This window comes from Oryx dammah, unplaced genomic scaffold (assembly GCF_014754425.2).
Source record: "Oryx dammah isolate SB20612 unplaced genomic scaffold, SCBI_Odam_1.1 HiC_scaffold_11, whole genome shotgun sequence".
Classification (NCBI taxonomy): domain Eukaryota; kingdom Metazoa; phylum Chordata; class Mammalia; order Artiodactyla; family Bovidae; genus Oryx; species Oryx dammah.
This window is the reverse complement of record NW_024070195.1, coordinates 22,514,384-22,529,743: the sequence shown is the minus strand read 5'-3', so window position 1 is coordinate 22,529,743 and position 15,360 is coordinate 22,514,384. Positions and strand designations below refer to the sequence as shown.

At 37.7% G+C, this 15,360-nt stretch overlaps 1 protein-coding gene across 1 annotated transcript; it reads right to left on the bottom strand.

Annotated features, from left to right (window-relative positions):
- Window positions 1-6,530: 6,530 nt before the first annotated feature.
- On the bottom strand, window positions 6,531-7,466 carry LOC120870381 (olfactory receptor 2G3-like). Its single transcript, XM_040250042.1, has one exon. It carries the CDS (start codon window positions 7,464-7,466, stop codon window positions 6,531-6,533), a length of 936 nt encoding a protein of 311 aa, XP_040105976.1.
- Window positions 7,467-15,360: the final 7,894 nt, after the last annotated feature.

Here is a 15,360-nt window from a genome sequence, read left to right as displayed (position 1 = left end):
AGATTCTTTACCAATGGAGCCACCAGGGAGGCCAAGATCAACCTTTAAAAATTTCTCTTTGAAACACTGACTCTGAGAGAAATTACTGTGCCCCATAGAATAAATTTTGGCAATGTCCTTCAGAAGCTGCAGCAAATGACAATAAAGCCCAGACTACAAAGAGAGGTACATGGTGGCTAATTTTAGAAGAAAGAATTTTCTTGAGAGATAACTATTAGAAGGTGAGATAAAATTTATCACAAAAAATAAAGAATAGCAGAAGAATAAAATGCATATGATTAATTTGTAGCTTATGAAAAATCATTCAAATTAAATGGGGAAAACTCAGTAATACTGATGTATAATATGTGTAAATAATATTTCAATTCTTCAACTGTAATTTTGAGTTGGGCATTTTTTCCCCAGGATTTTTATATATATAAATAACAGCCTACTTCTGGAGATTATAGAGATCATTTTTCCTATAAAATGGCAAACATTTGGCTATTGAAAGGAATAATATTAACATTTATATCTAAATATTTAATCATCATGCACACATGACTTCAAAAGTCTATTTCCTTTAAGGATTAGTCAACTCATTTATCCTACCACTTATTAGTGATGTAAATTCATGAACATATTCAGAGCAAACCTCCTTGCCTTCTTTGGTGTGTGGTGTTGAGGAAGGGAGTCAGCTTTCCTGTCTTGTGTGTTGAAAGAAGAGGTGGTTGAATCTGATGAAAGGAATGAGGATGAGGAAAGGAAGTCTCTTTGATGGGATGAAAAAGGCTGCTTCAATGCACTTCAAATCCACATTGAATTTTTATCTTCAGGAAGATTAAAAGGCCAGGATTTGTAACGGACTTTTAAAAAGTCCAAACAGCTATAAATGCAAATGTTTAAAGTATATTCACTGATACAAAACTTATTTCCCAAAGACCGTAACTCTATTTCCTGTTTAAGACCAACAGTTACTTTTACATGTCATGAGTGAAAATCACTCAGATTTCAAAATTCTTCCTTAATAATTGCATATCCTAAAATTGTTTTATTACTTGTTGGGAAAATTAATCGTGGACATAAAATATACTCTTATATATAAGATGTATTGATTTAACTTATCACATAAAAATGATACTTAGAAGAACCCAGTGAAAAGGAAAGAAGTTAAGGGAAGCATCCAGTGTGAGATCTAGACATTCAACAGCAGCATGATGTCACTGAGTGATCACTCAAAATAGTTTGAGTTAATAACAGTAAAATGAGCATACAAAAGGACCTCTAAGGAACAAACCAGTTTATATTATACAGACATATTTTTCTTACAAACACTCTCACAATTATATATCTTCATATGCATGCACAAAAATACAAATACATGCATATGTGCATAATTCCTTCAATTCTATAATTCATGGTCAATTCCTAACTATTTTGTCCCCTAAAAAGTACTCATTTTTCCTATCAAAGGAGTAATAAAAAGCCAAACCCAGGTCTCTTGTTTGATTTTCTTTAATTCAGACTGCAGGTTGCTACCTTATCCTCTCAAATGAGAATTTCTCCTGTTTTTTAACTCCTACCACGTTCCCCCACACATATATGCAATACCTCAACAGAAATACCATGAAAGATCAATTCACAGTCATGAACTTGCTCCTTATTTATACAGAAAGTTATAACAGTATGTTTACTTTAGGTTTCTAGAAGGATTCTATTCCACTCTGATGCAAAATTTATCATCACTCATGTACTATATGATCTTCACACCTGGATGAACATTACTTTAAAATAGAATCTCAATTTGCCATTAAAAGTTAAGAGTCATAAGCATGATGTAGATATAAAAGCAAGGCATCAGAAGATGTAAATAAGTTAAAAGAGGAACATTTCCAGATTTCCTTTTTTTTTTTTTTTGGAATACTGATACTCTCATTGTGAAAAAAAAAAACTTTAAGTCATAGGATTCAAATTATTATTACTTTGAAATGAGCTCTGAAGGCCCATGTACTAGTTTTAGGGACTGTTATTTAAGATGGAGCTTCCTTAAGGTCAGCAAGTCAGGAGAGACTGGAAAGGATACAGAACACCAAATATGGAAAAGTTCCCTGGAAACAGTTCTCCCAACATGGCAATTAATATCAGGCCCTGTAGCATCGTAAGAACTGTCCCAAGAGATGATCCTGAAAGAGAGAGTTTGTTCCTCTGATTTTTCACTGTTGTTTCCATCTAGGCCACACCACAGAGATATTTAAAGTCGGCCCTCATTACCACCCAATGCTGAGTTGTTTTCTCATTTCTGCCATATTCATGTTAAATTTGTAATAATATAATCTATATTATACATATATGTACCTACTATTTACAAATATATTCTTTTATATTTGTAATTGAAGGTTACAAATTGAATTGTAATCTTGAATATTTGTATATTTAAGAATATACAAAAAGAAATCTTGTATTATTGAATTGAAGATACAAATATATCTTCATACTTTCTGTATTTTAGCCAGTCTGGTTGTATATTTCATGATTTCAATTTGTACTCCCCTGATAACTGATGAAGTTAGCTAATTGACCTCACATTAATAATTGCCTGATAATTGACTAAAAATAACATATATGTGAGAAACTGAAAAGTCAGTCTTTTACTACAGAGACTAGTAAACATTCCTGCCTAGATTCCCCTTTTCCCTTTGCACAGGTTTACCCTGGCAAGTTCAGAAACTACACTTATCAGCTAGAGGCACAGAGGAAAATGCACAAGATGGAAAGCAGGGACTCAGCTCACCCAAATCGCAACTGCGAAGTCTCGGACAGGACCAGGCTCAAGCTCAGGAAACACAGAATCTTTACATGTAAATTAAGTGTCACTCGACAGTGGATGTTTTAATTACTAATGTGAAAACACTTTATTACTAAAAGTTGACTTACCATTTGAAAATGGCTGGAAAGATTATGGGACATTCTAAAGATGTAACCCAGGAGCAGGGAAAGAACTGCTACATGGTACAGGAAGCATGGATGAAGGAATAAAATTGTCATTCTTCTACTTTAATCACACCCATGAGTACTCTTACTGTTAGTATATCATGGGTAAACATGGACTGAGTTTTGCTAGGTACCAGGCACTCTGCCAAACACGTTACATGAGGTACCTCACTTATCACTCACCACCCTAGGAACTTGGTATTATTGTTCCACTTACTATAATGGAATAATTTTACCTACAAGTTCAATAACTTGCCCTGAATATTAAGAAACTGCTGGGTGTTTAAATATTAATAGAACAAAAGACGAATGACAGCATGCTGTAGAAGATAAGGGATACATTAGATCATAATGCTAGAGAACCTGGAATTCTGTGCTACTGATACTTTATTTAAAAAAGAAATGTCCAACCCAAGATGGAGTCACTGTGCTAAGCTCAGAAAAGTAAACCGAGACACAAAACCTAACTTAATTGTAGTTACAGCCTCCTTCAGGAGTGTGGTTTTAGCTAGTCAGTCTGGAATTTTCTTGTCAATACACTGAAATAAAATTAATATTTTCTGACAGTACTATAAAAATTTAAAAATAAAATTTCTTCTCTGCCCTTAGCCTCCCCTTCCCCCACACAGTGAATTGTGTCTCTACGTTATGTGTTGATTAAACCTGTCCCATTGGCAGGAACACCTGATTATCCATAAAGGCAGCCACAAGACAACTCCTTAAAAGACAACATTTTTTCTTGATCTTGTTTAGGGTCATATGACTCACCATGAAGGTGCTAAAATCTGATTATATAAACTGTCAAGAATATATCATTTGATGTACAGCCCTCTGTCTCAAGAAACATGTATAAACTGTGTTTTGACTTCTAATGAGGGAACAGTTCTCTGAGCTTTCTGAGAAGCTCTTCTTGGGTTATAATGCTTAAATTTGGCTGGAATAAAATTTTCCAATTCTTTCTTAGATAGGCTGAGGCTGATTAAATTTTTGTTGACAGCGCCAATGAGGTAATCTAATACATAGTCCCTTTTCATCCCCCTAGGTAGCTTACCTGAACCTGAAACAATCCAGTCTTTTCACCTTCTGCCTATAAAAGTCTCCTATTATGTATAACTTCTCTTTACTTGGTAGATGGGAAGCTACTTGATTTATGACTTGCTAAATAAAACAAATTAAATCTTAAAATGTACTAGGCTGAACTTTTGTTTTTGGACATTAGTAATCAGTGGCTCAGTGGTAAAGAATCTGCCTGCCAATGCAAGAGATGCAGGTTCGATCCCTAGGTTGAGAAGATCCCCTAGAGAATGAAATGGCAACCCACTCTAGTATTCTTGCCTGGGAAATCCCATGGACAGAGGAGCCTGGTGGGCCACAGTTCATGGGGTCACAAAAGAGTAGCACAAGGCTTAGCAACTAAAGAACAGCAATCCTTTGAAGCCACTTAAATTAGAAAAGTAGAATTATATATGGAAAATAATTTTATGGAATAATCAAACTTGTCATGGAGAAAAGAAAGGTTTGAAGAAACAGTTTGGAGGTTTTAGAAATTCAGTCATAGATAACGACAAGTGTCTCAGAGACTAGAAGGTGAACTACATGAGCTGCTTGGGTTGGTGTAAAGGTCTGTTGTGCAGCAGAGAGCATATTACACAGCTGAAGGCACTCACAGTTATTGAAATAACTATAATCTCCACACCAAATATATCCATAAACTCTTTTCAGCTCAGGGTCACATGCTTGCAAACTTATTTAAAATCAAGATAGAGAATCTGAATTAGGGCAATGGAATGTGAATAAGATGGAAGGAATAAGAAGACTTTCATATTCATGTGAGGGTCAGGTAGACCTAACTATAAAGTAGAACTGATATTTAGATTTTATGCTGAGTTAGAGGAGTTATGAAAAGGAATGGGGATCCTTTGGTCTATTTAAAGGTTATTAAAATAATTTTAGAAAGTGGTGAAAGTTTCTATCAGAGAGATCAAATGGCTAAGGTCTATCAAGTCATCATGAGTTTTTAAATCACAAAAATGGTGTAGAAGTAGCCTTAATTATTGTGTGATTTCTATTAATATATAACAGACCATGGGCTAAACTCAGATTTATTTATCACAACAGTCATGTAAATTCGGAACTCTTATTACCACTCAAGTATTAAGTACTGATCTACTTGATTAGCTTGATAGATTGGGTTTTGAACTCAAGCATTTTGACCCAAAATATCAATCATATTCTCTACAGCACAAATTACACAATCTAAACTGGCTCTTAAGAAGTGAAAATTGGTGCTGATCTAAAGAGAAGTGAAGTAAAGAGAGATTTTGGTTGGTCTCTATTTTCAGTACAATGAAAAAGCGCAATGTACAGGACAATGTAGCTGCTAAGTAGCTTCAGTCGTGTCCGACTCTGTGCGACCCCATAGACGGCAGCCCACCAGGCTCCACTGCCCCCGGGGTTCTCCAGGCAAGAACACTGGAGTGGGTTGCCATTTCCTTCTCCAATGCAGAATACAAGACAATTGCAAACAAACCAAGCACAAGTTAAGAAGGATGAAGACTGAAGAATTTGGAGGTTATAGAATACCATAGTGTTTTTGAAAGTATTTAATAATCTTTAAGATTTATTCAGCACTTACCAGAGCCATGAGTCATTTTAAAGTACATTGCATGAATTAATGTATTTAATTCTCACTGCAAACCTGTGAGGTGATTAAACTGAGGAACAGAGAGATTAAGTAAAGAACAAAAGGTTTTACATAGCTAATAAATAGAAAGAGCAAAGTTTAAAACCAAGTCTGGCTTCAGAACCCATGTGTTTTACAGTTTCAGAGACCCTGAAATAAGAAATTCAGCATCGAGTAAGATTCAATACAAGGTTTTGCCCTGTAGACCCTTGGTCCATTTGAAATTAGATTACATTAAGGTACATTAAGTTTTAGTATTTCATTAAATTATTAAGTAACTTCTATAATTATTTAACAATTATTTCTATTGCTTTCATTTAAAAGCAAACCGTTTTCTTCCTTAATAGCATTTTAAGTAGATTCACAAATCTGGTACATTACTGTAAAAAGAGCCCATATTTTCAAGTTTTGTTTTGTTGTTGTTTTTTTTTCCTTGAAAGAATTGGGATACTGTGGTAGAATGTTTTAAACAGTGTCACACTAGGGCTCTTTTACAAAAGAACAGTAATTTCCTCATGCTAATATATACTTTTCCATTTTCTGTTTCATATTCAACACTATTTAATTCCCTAATCAAATATGTAAGCACATGCATATTGGGTAGATCACTAAATCTCCCTATTCTGGGATATGCCCTTTAAAGACATTTAGTAGAAGAAAGTATGAATATGTTTGTAAAACACACACATACACACAGATAAAGTTCCATGAGATACACAAGTAGAGTCTAAATGTGCTTCTTTTTTCTAAACCACAGTAGCCATATTGTTGGTAAATACAGACAGAAAGGTAAGCAGTCACTTGGGAGTAGTTATTAAATCTTTGGTTTCCTTAATAATTTTCCTCAATGAAAAGTCACTGTTTCCTTGATTTTTCCTTAGGAATTTTGTTCTAGTCTCAGCATTCTTCTCAGGGCTCCTTTCACATCCTTGTTCCTCAGAGTATATATGAGGGGGTTGAGGGTGGGAGTTACAACAGTGTAGAAGAGTGTAAGGAACTCCCCCTGGCTATGGCCATAGGATCTCTTTGGTTGAATGTATACGGCTGAGCTGGTCCCAAAGAAGAGGGACACCACCAGCAGATGGGAACCACAGGTCCCTAGAGCCTTACGCCAAGCTTGGAATGACTTAATTTTTGTTACTGCTTGCACGATGAATCCATAAGAGACCAATATCAATGCCACAGGAAGAAGAAGGAGAACTAATGTGGCTACAAAAAGCTGGACTTCATTTGCATGGATGTCAAAGCAGGCCAAATTGATCATGGCAGGCACTTCGCATAAGAAGTTGTGTACACGGTGATGTCCACAGCGAGGAAGGCGAAGGGTGATGGTTCCTTGAATAAGAGTGTTTCCTATTCCACATAGCCAGGCTATTCCTGCTAAGGACTTACAAAATGATGGGTGCATAACACTGGTGTAATTGAGAGGTCTGCAGACTGCTACATAGCGATCAAATGCCATGATGGTCAGGAGAACACACTCAGTGGAACCCAGTGAGAGGGACACATAGAGTTGTACGGCACAGCCTGTTGATGTGATGGTCTTGGCTGGTCCCTTCAGGTTCCACAGTAACTGGGGGACGATGCTGGTAGTTAAGCAAAGGTCAAGAAAGGAGAGATTTGTGAGGAAGAAATACATAGGTGTGTGAAGTTTGGAGTCCAAGCAGGAGACAAGGATAATGGCTGTGTTGCCCAGGATGGTCAAAAGATAGGATATCAAAATGACCACAAAAAGGATGGCCTCCAATTGAGGCTGGTCTGAGAATCCAAGCAAAATAAAATCTCCCCCAGATGTTTCATTAATTTGTTCCATTAGTCTGTTATTGTAAAAGAGAAAAATGGACACAAAATTCAATTGAGGGAAATAACATTATTACTACTTACTTCTAAAATTTGAAGTAAACTCAGATTTTCGTAACTAGTCAGTTTTCACAGAGAAGGAAAAATGGTAATTATTAAAAAGGCATTCTTAAAAACAAAAGCATTATTTTGTGTCGTCATTTCTTGACTCAATAAATATTTGACCCATCCTCTTTTTTTGTGTGTGACCATTCTCTTTTCCCATTTGTTGAAAATTATTATTTAAGGTAATTTTTCTAAGAAGAAAAGAAAAGCTCTCAGTTTGAGTGGCTATATAATTCTGTTAGTAGAAGTGGGAGGAAAAGTGGATAGGAATGCTGAAGCAAATTTAAGCGCCTAGTATGAAATGAATTATGAATGATCATTGTTTGTTTCCACAGAAATTACAATGCAAAAATAATGAATAACAGTTGAGTCAGTAGATCAGAAAAATAAATGGAACATATTTTGTGTCTTTGTTACTCAAAGACAAAGCAAGTTCTGATAATGTTTCTTATAACTAAATATTTGATCAGTGTGTATAGGGTCAGACTGGGGTGAATTTCAGCAGAAAGGAAAGCTGAATAATTTTATAAGCTATTTAACAACTGATCACAAGTTTTTATACCTCAAAGTTGATGAAAAAAAAGATATTTGTGATACATGCACATAATAACACAGATGCACAAACTCAGGTGTGCAGTTTGTTCAGTTTTTGATAAAATGTTCAGATTAAAAAAAATAATAAGGTAAAAACTCACACACACCCACCTAATTAAAGACAAGGAATTGGCATTTGGTAACATCATGAAGTGATCACTGCAACCTAACAGAAGCAGAAGATATTAAGAAGAGGTGGCAAGAATACATAGAAGAACTGTACAAAAAAGATCTTCATGACCCAGATAATCAGGATGGTGTGATCACTCATCTAGAGCCAGACATCCTGGAATGTGAAGTCAAGTGGGCCTTAGAAAGATGATGAGATGGCTGGATGGCATCACTGACTCGATGGACATGAGGCTGGGTGAACTCCGGGAGTTGGTGATGGACAGGGAGGCCTGGTGTGCTGCGACTCATGGGGTCGCAAAGAGTCGGACACAACTGAGTGACTGAACTGAACATCATGAAAAAGCAAAATATGTCTTTGCCATCAGTTTTACATTCTGCAGAACAGAATCAGTCCAGATTATATTTTGCCATACCTCTTCATTTACGATTTTTCTACAACATCATCTTCTGTGTCCCCAAATTTTATGCTCTCATCAAGAGTGTGTGCTCAGTCATGTCCAGCTCTTTGCAACCCCATGAACTATAACTCGCCAGGCTTCTCTGTCCATGAGATTCTCCATGCAAGAATATGCAGTGGATTGCCATTTCCTTCTCCAGTGCATCTTCCCAATTCAGGGACCGAATCCACATCTCCTGAATTGGCAGGCAGATTGTTTACCACTGCACCACCTGGGAAGTCCCCTTTATGTTCTAAAATCAGTATCTTGTTGAATCATTTAGGAATGCTGCTGCTGCTGCTGCTAAGTGGCTTCAGTCGTGTCCGACTCTGTGCAACCCCATAGACAGCAGCCCACCAGGCTCCCCCTGGGATGGGGAGCATCTCTCATCCCTGGGATGCTCCAGGCAAGAACACTGGAGTGGGTTGCCATTTCCTTCTCCAATGCATGAAAGGGAAAAGGGAAAGTGAAGTCACTCAGTTGTGTCCGACTCATAGCGACCCCATGGACTGCAGCCTACCAGGCTCCTCCATCCATGGGATTTTCCAGGCAAGAGTATTGGAGTGGGGTGCCATTGCCTTCTCCCTCATTTAGGAATAATGAAAGCTAAATTCGTAAGCTTATTCAGATATGTATATACTTTTACAAATAACATGGCATCTTAAGTGAAATAAACATACTTTCAAAATTTTGTTTTTAATGTTATTGAAGAAAGTTGAACAAATGTAATTGTATGTATTTAAAGTGTACAACATGATAACATGCTATACATATATATTGCAGAATGATTACAAAGATTAAGAAAATTAACATATTCATTACCTCACGTAGATAACATTGGTTAACTCTTTTCTCTGTGTGAGGTGAGAATGCTTATGATCTACTTTCAGCAACTTTCAAGTCTACAATACCATGTGATTAACTAAAATCACCATGTCACACATTAGCTCCTCAGAACTTACTCTTATAACTGAAAATTTGTATCCTTTGACATGCATTGCTCCATTTACCCCTCCCCCTAGTCTCTGGAACCCACAAGTCTAGTCTCTATTCTCTGTTTCTCTCTTTGTCTTTTTTAATTTCAGCACTTAAGTGATACCATATAGTATTTTCATACAGGTTGTAGCAAATGGTAGGATCTCCTTCCACATGACTGCATTAGATAGATAGATAATCTCATTTTTTTTAATCCATTCTTCCATTGAAGAACATTTAGCTTATATCAAGATTTTAACTACTGTCAAATGGAAGAAATATCTAGAGGAATATCTTTTTCCTTTGGGCAAAAAGTTCAAGAACTTTCTTTCTGCCATGCCTTTTTCTGATTAATTTTGTGGTATGAAAAATGATTATATTTGGCAAAGATGCATAGAGGAAGGACTCCTGAAAGGGAATCTGGAGGAGAGACACAGTGAGTCTTTAAAGTTGCTGAGTCAGTCAATGCTGGCTAATGTACCTGGAGGCCACTCAAGACAGAGAGAGAGGTGGTGATAAAAGAAACTAAGAGGGGTTTCTTCCATCGTCTAGGTCATCCTCCTTCTGCTTTATATCTTTGTCAGCATGCAGAAAAGAAGACGGGCAACATGATTTAAACATGTTACAATTGCTTCACTGAAGTGAATATCACTGCCCAATACCAATGAACTCAGTAGAAGTAAATAGTTCTTGAGCAGTAGTCCTTCGAGAAAATCAAATTAGAAAAAACTGAGAAGTACATAGGAAATAGATGTTCAAGACCTCAGGGATCTGTATCTCTAAGTTGCAAATTAACATGGAGTTTAGAGTGTCCAGAACAGTGCTTTCTCAAGGGAGAAGTATAAAGTAAGGCATTCCTCAACTGGACATTTGCTTTATCTCCAGCCAGGCAATATCATAGACAAACTCCATCACCTTCACCCCAGCCCCTCAAGTGTATGCATTCTTATATTCTTTTCTGTGGGTGAAGAAAAGAAAAAAAAAAAAGCAATGTCTTTGCTATTAGGCTTTAGTTACATAATTGGATAAGTGAGACTTGTTTCTCATTTGTAATCAATTATCTTCATTAACAAATATAAATATTTTTCAATGTCAATAAATATTAACTGTAACAGCAGTGCCTGAGTAATACTTTGTTATAAGAATGCACCAGTTTATTTGAATAAGTTCCATATTTTTAGTCATTAAATGTGTTTATAATTTTACCATAAGTTAAAAATTTGAAATTTTTTATAATAAAATATGTGCTTTATAATATGTCTTCATAATATTACATATTTACTTTACAAATATAACATTGTTATATTTAAATGAGTTGAAAAAAATCCATATTTCTCATAAGGTCAGTGCCTAAGAGTTCAACCACTCATTCCAATTCAGTGATTATTTTTGTCATGTAATTTGAAATGGCAGCCCACTCCAGTATTCTTGCCTGGAGAATTCCATGGATGGAGGAGCCTGGTAGGCTACAGTCCATGGGGTTGCAAGAGCTGGACATGACTGAGTGACTTCACGTTCACTTTCAATCTGCTAGACAAAAAATGTACACATCACCATGGTTTTTGATTTGCCTGTGAAAATCTTCCAAATATTAAGTTTATGCAAGTTTTTATCTATGGTTTTTTCCATTATCCAAGTAAAATTCAAACTCTTCAGTAACATCTTTACATATTTAATCCTTTTATGTATATTTTCACTAAGTTGTTTAGCCAGAGATCTCATATTCGATCATCACTGACCCCTTAAATAATGTATTAGTTCCTCACTGATTTGACATATCGAATATTTGTAGTTGTTATCATCTTTGAATATTAACGATTAAGAGGAAATATATTCAATTACACACATACAATGGAATATTAGCCTGAAAAAGGAACAAATTTCAGTCAATTGTAGTGAGATGGATGAATCTAGAGCCTGTTTTACAGACTGAAGTAAGTCAGAAAGAGAAAAACAAATATCATATATTAACGCATATATATGGATTCTAGAAAAACAGTAATGATGAACCTGTTTACAGGGAAGAAATGGAGATGACACATAGAGGATAGACTTGTAGACACAGCAGCGGAAGGAGAGAGTAGGATGAACTGAGACAGTAATATCGACATACCTACACTACCATGCGTAAAATAGCTAGTGGAAAGCTACTGTATAACACAGATCGCCCGCTGGTGCTGTGATAACCTAGAGGGGTGGGATGGGAGGGAGGGAAGGAGGCTTAAAAGGGAGGGGAAATGTGTATGATAATGGCTGATTTGCATTGTTGTATGACAGAAACCAAAACAACATTATAAAGCAAGCATCCTCCAATTAAAAAAAAAAACAAGATTGAAGTGAATTATTCAGAAACACTTTCTGAGTGTTGAACTACTCTTAATATATATTAGAATAATAAGCTGTTTATCGGGTAGTCAGAGCTTAAAACTGAAAGTGAAAGTGAAGTCACCCAGTTGTGTCCGACTCTTTGCGACCCTGTGGACTATAACCTACCAGGCTCCTCTGTCCATGGGATTCTCCAGGCAAGAATACTGGAATGGGTTGCCATTTCCTTCTCCAGGAGATCTTCCCAATCCAGAGATTGAACCCGGGTCTCCCACCTTGCAGGCAGATGCTTTAAACTCTGAGCCACCAGAGAAGCCTAGTCAGAGCTTAGTGCTAGAGAAAGCATCTGTAAATTTGTTGCCATTGGCCTTTTTTTCAACATTGATAAATTATTTTCAGCACATAAAGAATCTTAAGTGTAGTCGATAATTTTCCAAAAGGCATTTGTGGCATTAAGTGAGATCATGAAAGTGAAGTGAAAGTTGCTCAGTCATGTCTGACTCTTTGCAACCCCATGGACTATGGGAATTCTCCTGGCCAGGATACTGGAGTGGATAGCCTTTCCCTTCTCCAGGGGATCTTCCCCAACCCAGGGATCAAATCAGGGTCTCCCACATTGCAGGTGGATTCTTTACTAGCTGAGCTACAAGGGAAGCCCAAGAATACTGGAGTGGGTAGCCTATTCCTTCTCCAGTGGATCTTCTGGACCCAGGAATTGAACCGGGGTCTCCTGCGTTGTAGGTGGATTCTTTACCAGTTGAGCCACAAGGGAAGCCCCAGAATACTGGACTGGGCAGCCTATCTCTTCTCCAGCAGATCTTCCTGACCCAGGAATCGAACCAGGGTCTCCTGCATTGCAGGCAGATTCTTTACCAACTAAACTATCGGGAAACCCCTTAAGTGAGATTCGGTTTTATATAATGAATGTCTCAGTGTAATCTATAATATCATACATATCAGTAATTGAGTTCTTGAGCCTCATTCAAAAGAAAGGTCAATATTTTCAATATTCAGAATCAGTCTTTCTCAAGCAGCATTTCAAGGAAGAAAGAAATATTGATTAATCCCAGTACCCTCCAATTATTATGCTGCTGCTAAGTCACTTCAGTCGTGTCGGACTCTGTGAGACCCCATAGACGGCAGCCCACCAGGCTCCCCTGTCCCTGGGATTCTCCAGGCAAGAACACTGGAGTGGGCTGCCATTTCCTTCTCCAGTGCATGAAAGTGAAAAGTGAAAGTGAAGTTGCTCAGTCGTCCCCAACCCTCAGTGACCCCATGGACTGCAGCCTACCAGGCTCCACTGCCCATGGGATTTTCCAGGCAAGAGTACTGGAGTGGGGTGCCATTGCCTTCTCCGATAATGGTATCTAAATCCAACTTAAAAATTCATTGCTTTGGAGTAAGGTGTTGTCTACTGTGGGAATTGGTAAGATTGTTTCATAGAAAATAGATTTTGTCACCAGAACATGATTAGAATTGGACTAAATATTTCCTAAGAAGTATACTTTCTGGAAAAGAAGAGTGTACAAAGTCCAGAGTGTGGGGCCAGTTACAAACAGTTTTGGATCTTTTGCAATAGAGAGACTTTAATGTATAAGTGGGTTACACAAGTGATGGGGTAGCTGGAAAACCAAACAGTGAAATGAGAGTTGAACTTGAGACTAGAAATAGCTGGCAGCTGTTCCCACTGCTGGACTTGAAGAAGCAAAAGAAGCCAAAGGCCCAGGATAACCTGGTGGAAGCAGGGACAATGATAAGCTTGCCAACAGAACTAGAACGAAAAGAAGAGATGGCCACCTCACCTTGAAAAGCCTCCTACAGCACAGTGGAAGGCAGAATTACCCTGACTTCTCTTTTCTCTTCTTTCTGCTCTCCTGCCAGTCAGTGTCTCCCACGTGAGAGCCAGTCAATATGGGAGCCTGGAGGAAGCAGCCTTCAGACCCCAGTGCTCCTGTAATACGGAACAGTGAAGAAAAGGGACAATGAAAGAATCTGAGGGCAAACAAACCCAGGACCGGCACACCTAGCAAATATTTTTATCCCTTTTTGGCACTACATTTTCACACTTTGTCACTACAGTTGAAAGAAAAGGTTATAGAAGGAAAATTACGACATAGTCTACATATCAGTTGTTTCTAATGTTTACTATTATGTGAGCATTAGTCGCTAAGACATATCGAACTCTTTGAGACCCCATGGACTGTAGCCCACCGAGCACCTCTGTGCATGAGATTCTCCAGGCAAGAATACTGGGGTGGGTTGCCATTCCCTTCTCCAAAGGATCTTTCCAACCCAGGGACCCAAGTCGGATTTCCTGCATTGCAGGCATTCTTTACTGCCTGAGCCACCAGGGAAGCCCAACCTCATCAGAAACTTTTACAAGCAATCCCAATACATGAACACTGTAATTTTCAAATTAGATGTATATATTTATATCTTATATTTTATCTATATATTTATAATTTTTGTAAAATATAAATTGCACCTGAATGGATTATTTTACACAAAACCTGATATACACCATCTACTTAAGAGACAACTGTAGAATAACACTGGAAATACTTTATGAAGTGATAATACTGCTGTGTGTAGAGCATAATTCCTTTTTGATACAAAGGCTTAAAAAATAAATTTATTCATTTTAATTGGAGGCTAATTACTTTACAATATTTTAGTGGTTTTGCCATACATTGACATGAATCAGCCACGGGTGTACATATGTTCCCCATCCTGAACCCCCCTCCCACCTCCCTCCCCATCCCATCCCTCTGGGTCATCCCAGTGCACCAGCTCTGAGTGCCCTGTATCATGCATTGAACCTGGACTGGCGATTCATTTCACATATAATATACATGTTTCAATGCCATTCTTCCAAATCATCCCACCCTCGCCCTCTCCCACAGAGTCCAAAAGACTGTTCTATACATCTGTGGCTCTTTTGCTATCTCGCATATAGGGTTATCATTACCATCTTTCTAAATTCCATATATATGCATTAGCATAGAGAAGACTCTTGAGAGTCCCTTGGACTGCAAGGAGATCCAACCAGTCTATTCTGAAGGAGATCAGCCCTGGGATTTCTTTGGAAGGAATGATGCTAAAGCTGAAACTCCAGTACTTTGGACACCTCATGCAAAGAGTTGACTCATTGGAAAAGACTCTGATGCTGGGAGGGATTAGGGGCAGGAGGAGAAGGGAACTGCAGAGGATGAGATGGCTGGATGCCATCACTGACTCGATGGACGTGAGTCTGAGTGAACTCCGGGAATTGGTGATGGACAGGGAGGCCTGGCATGCTGCGATTCATGGGGACACAAAGAGTCGGACATGACTGAGCGA

Coding starts and splice junctions, on each gene's coding strand:
- LOC120870381 (XM_040250042.1), bottom strand. CDS start 7,466: ATGGAACAAATTAATGAAACATCTGGGGGAGATTTTATTTTGCTTGGA.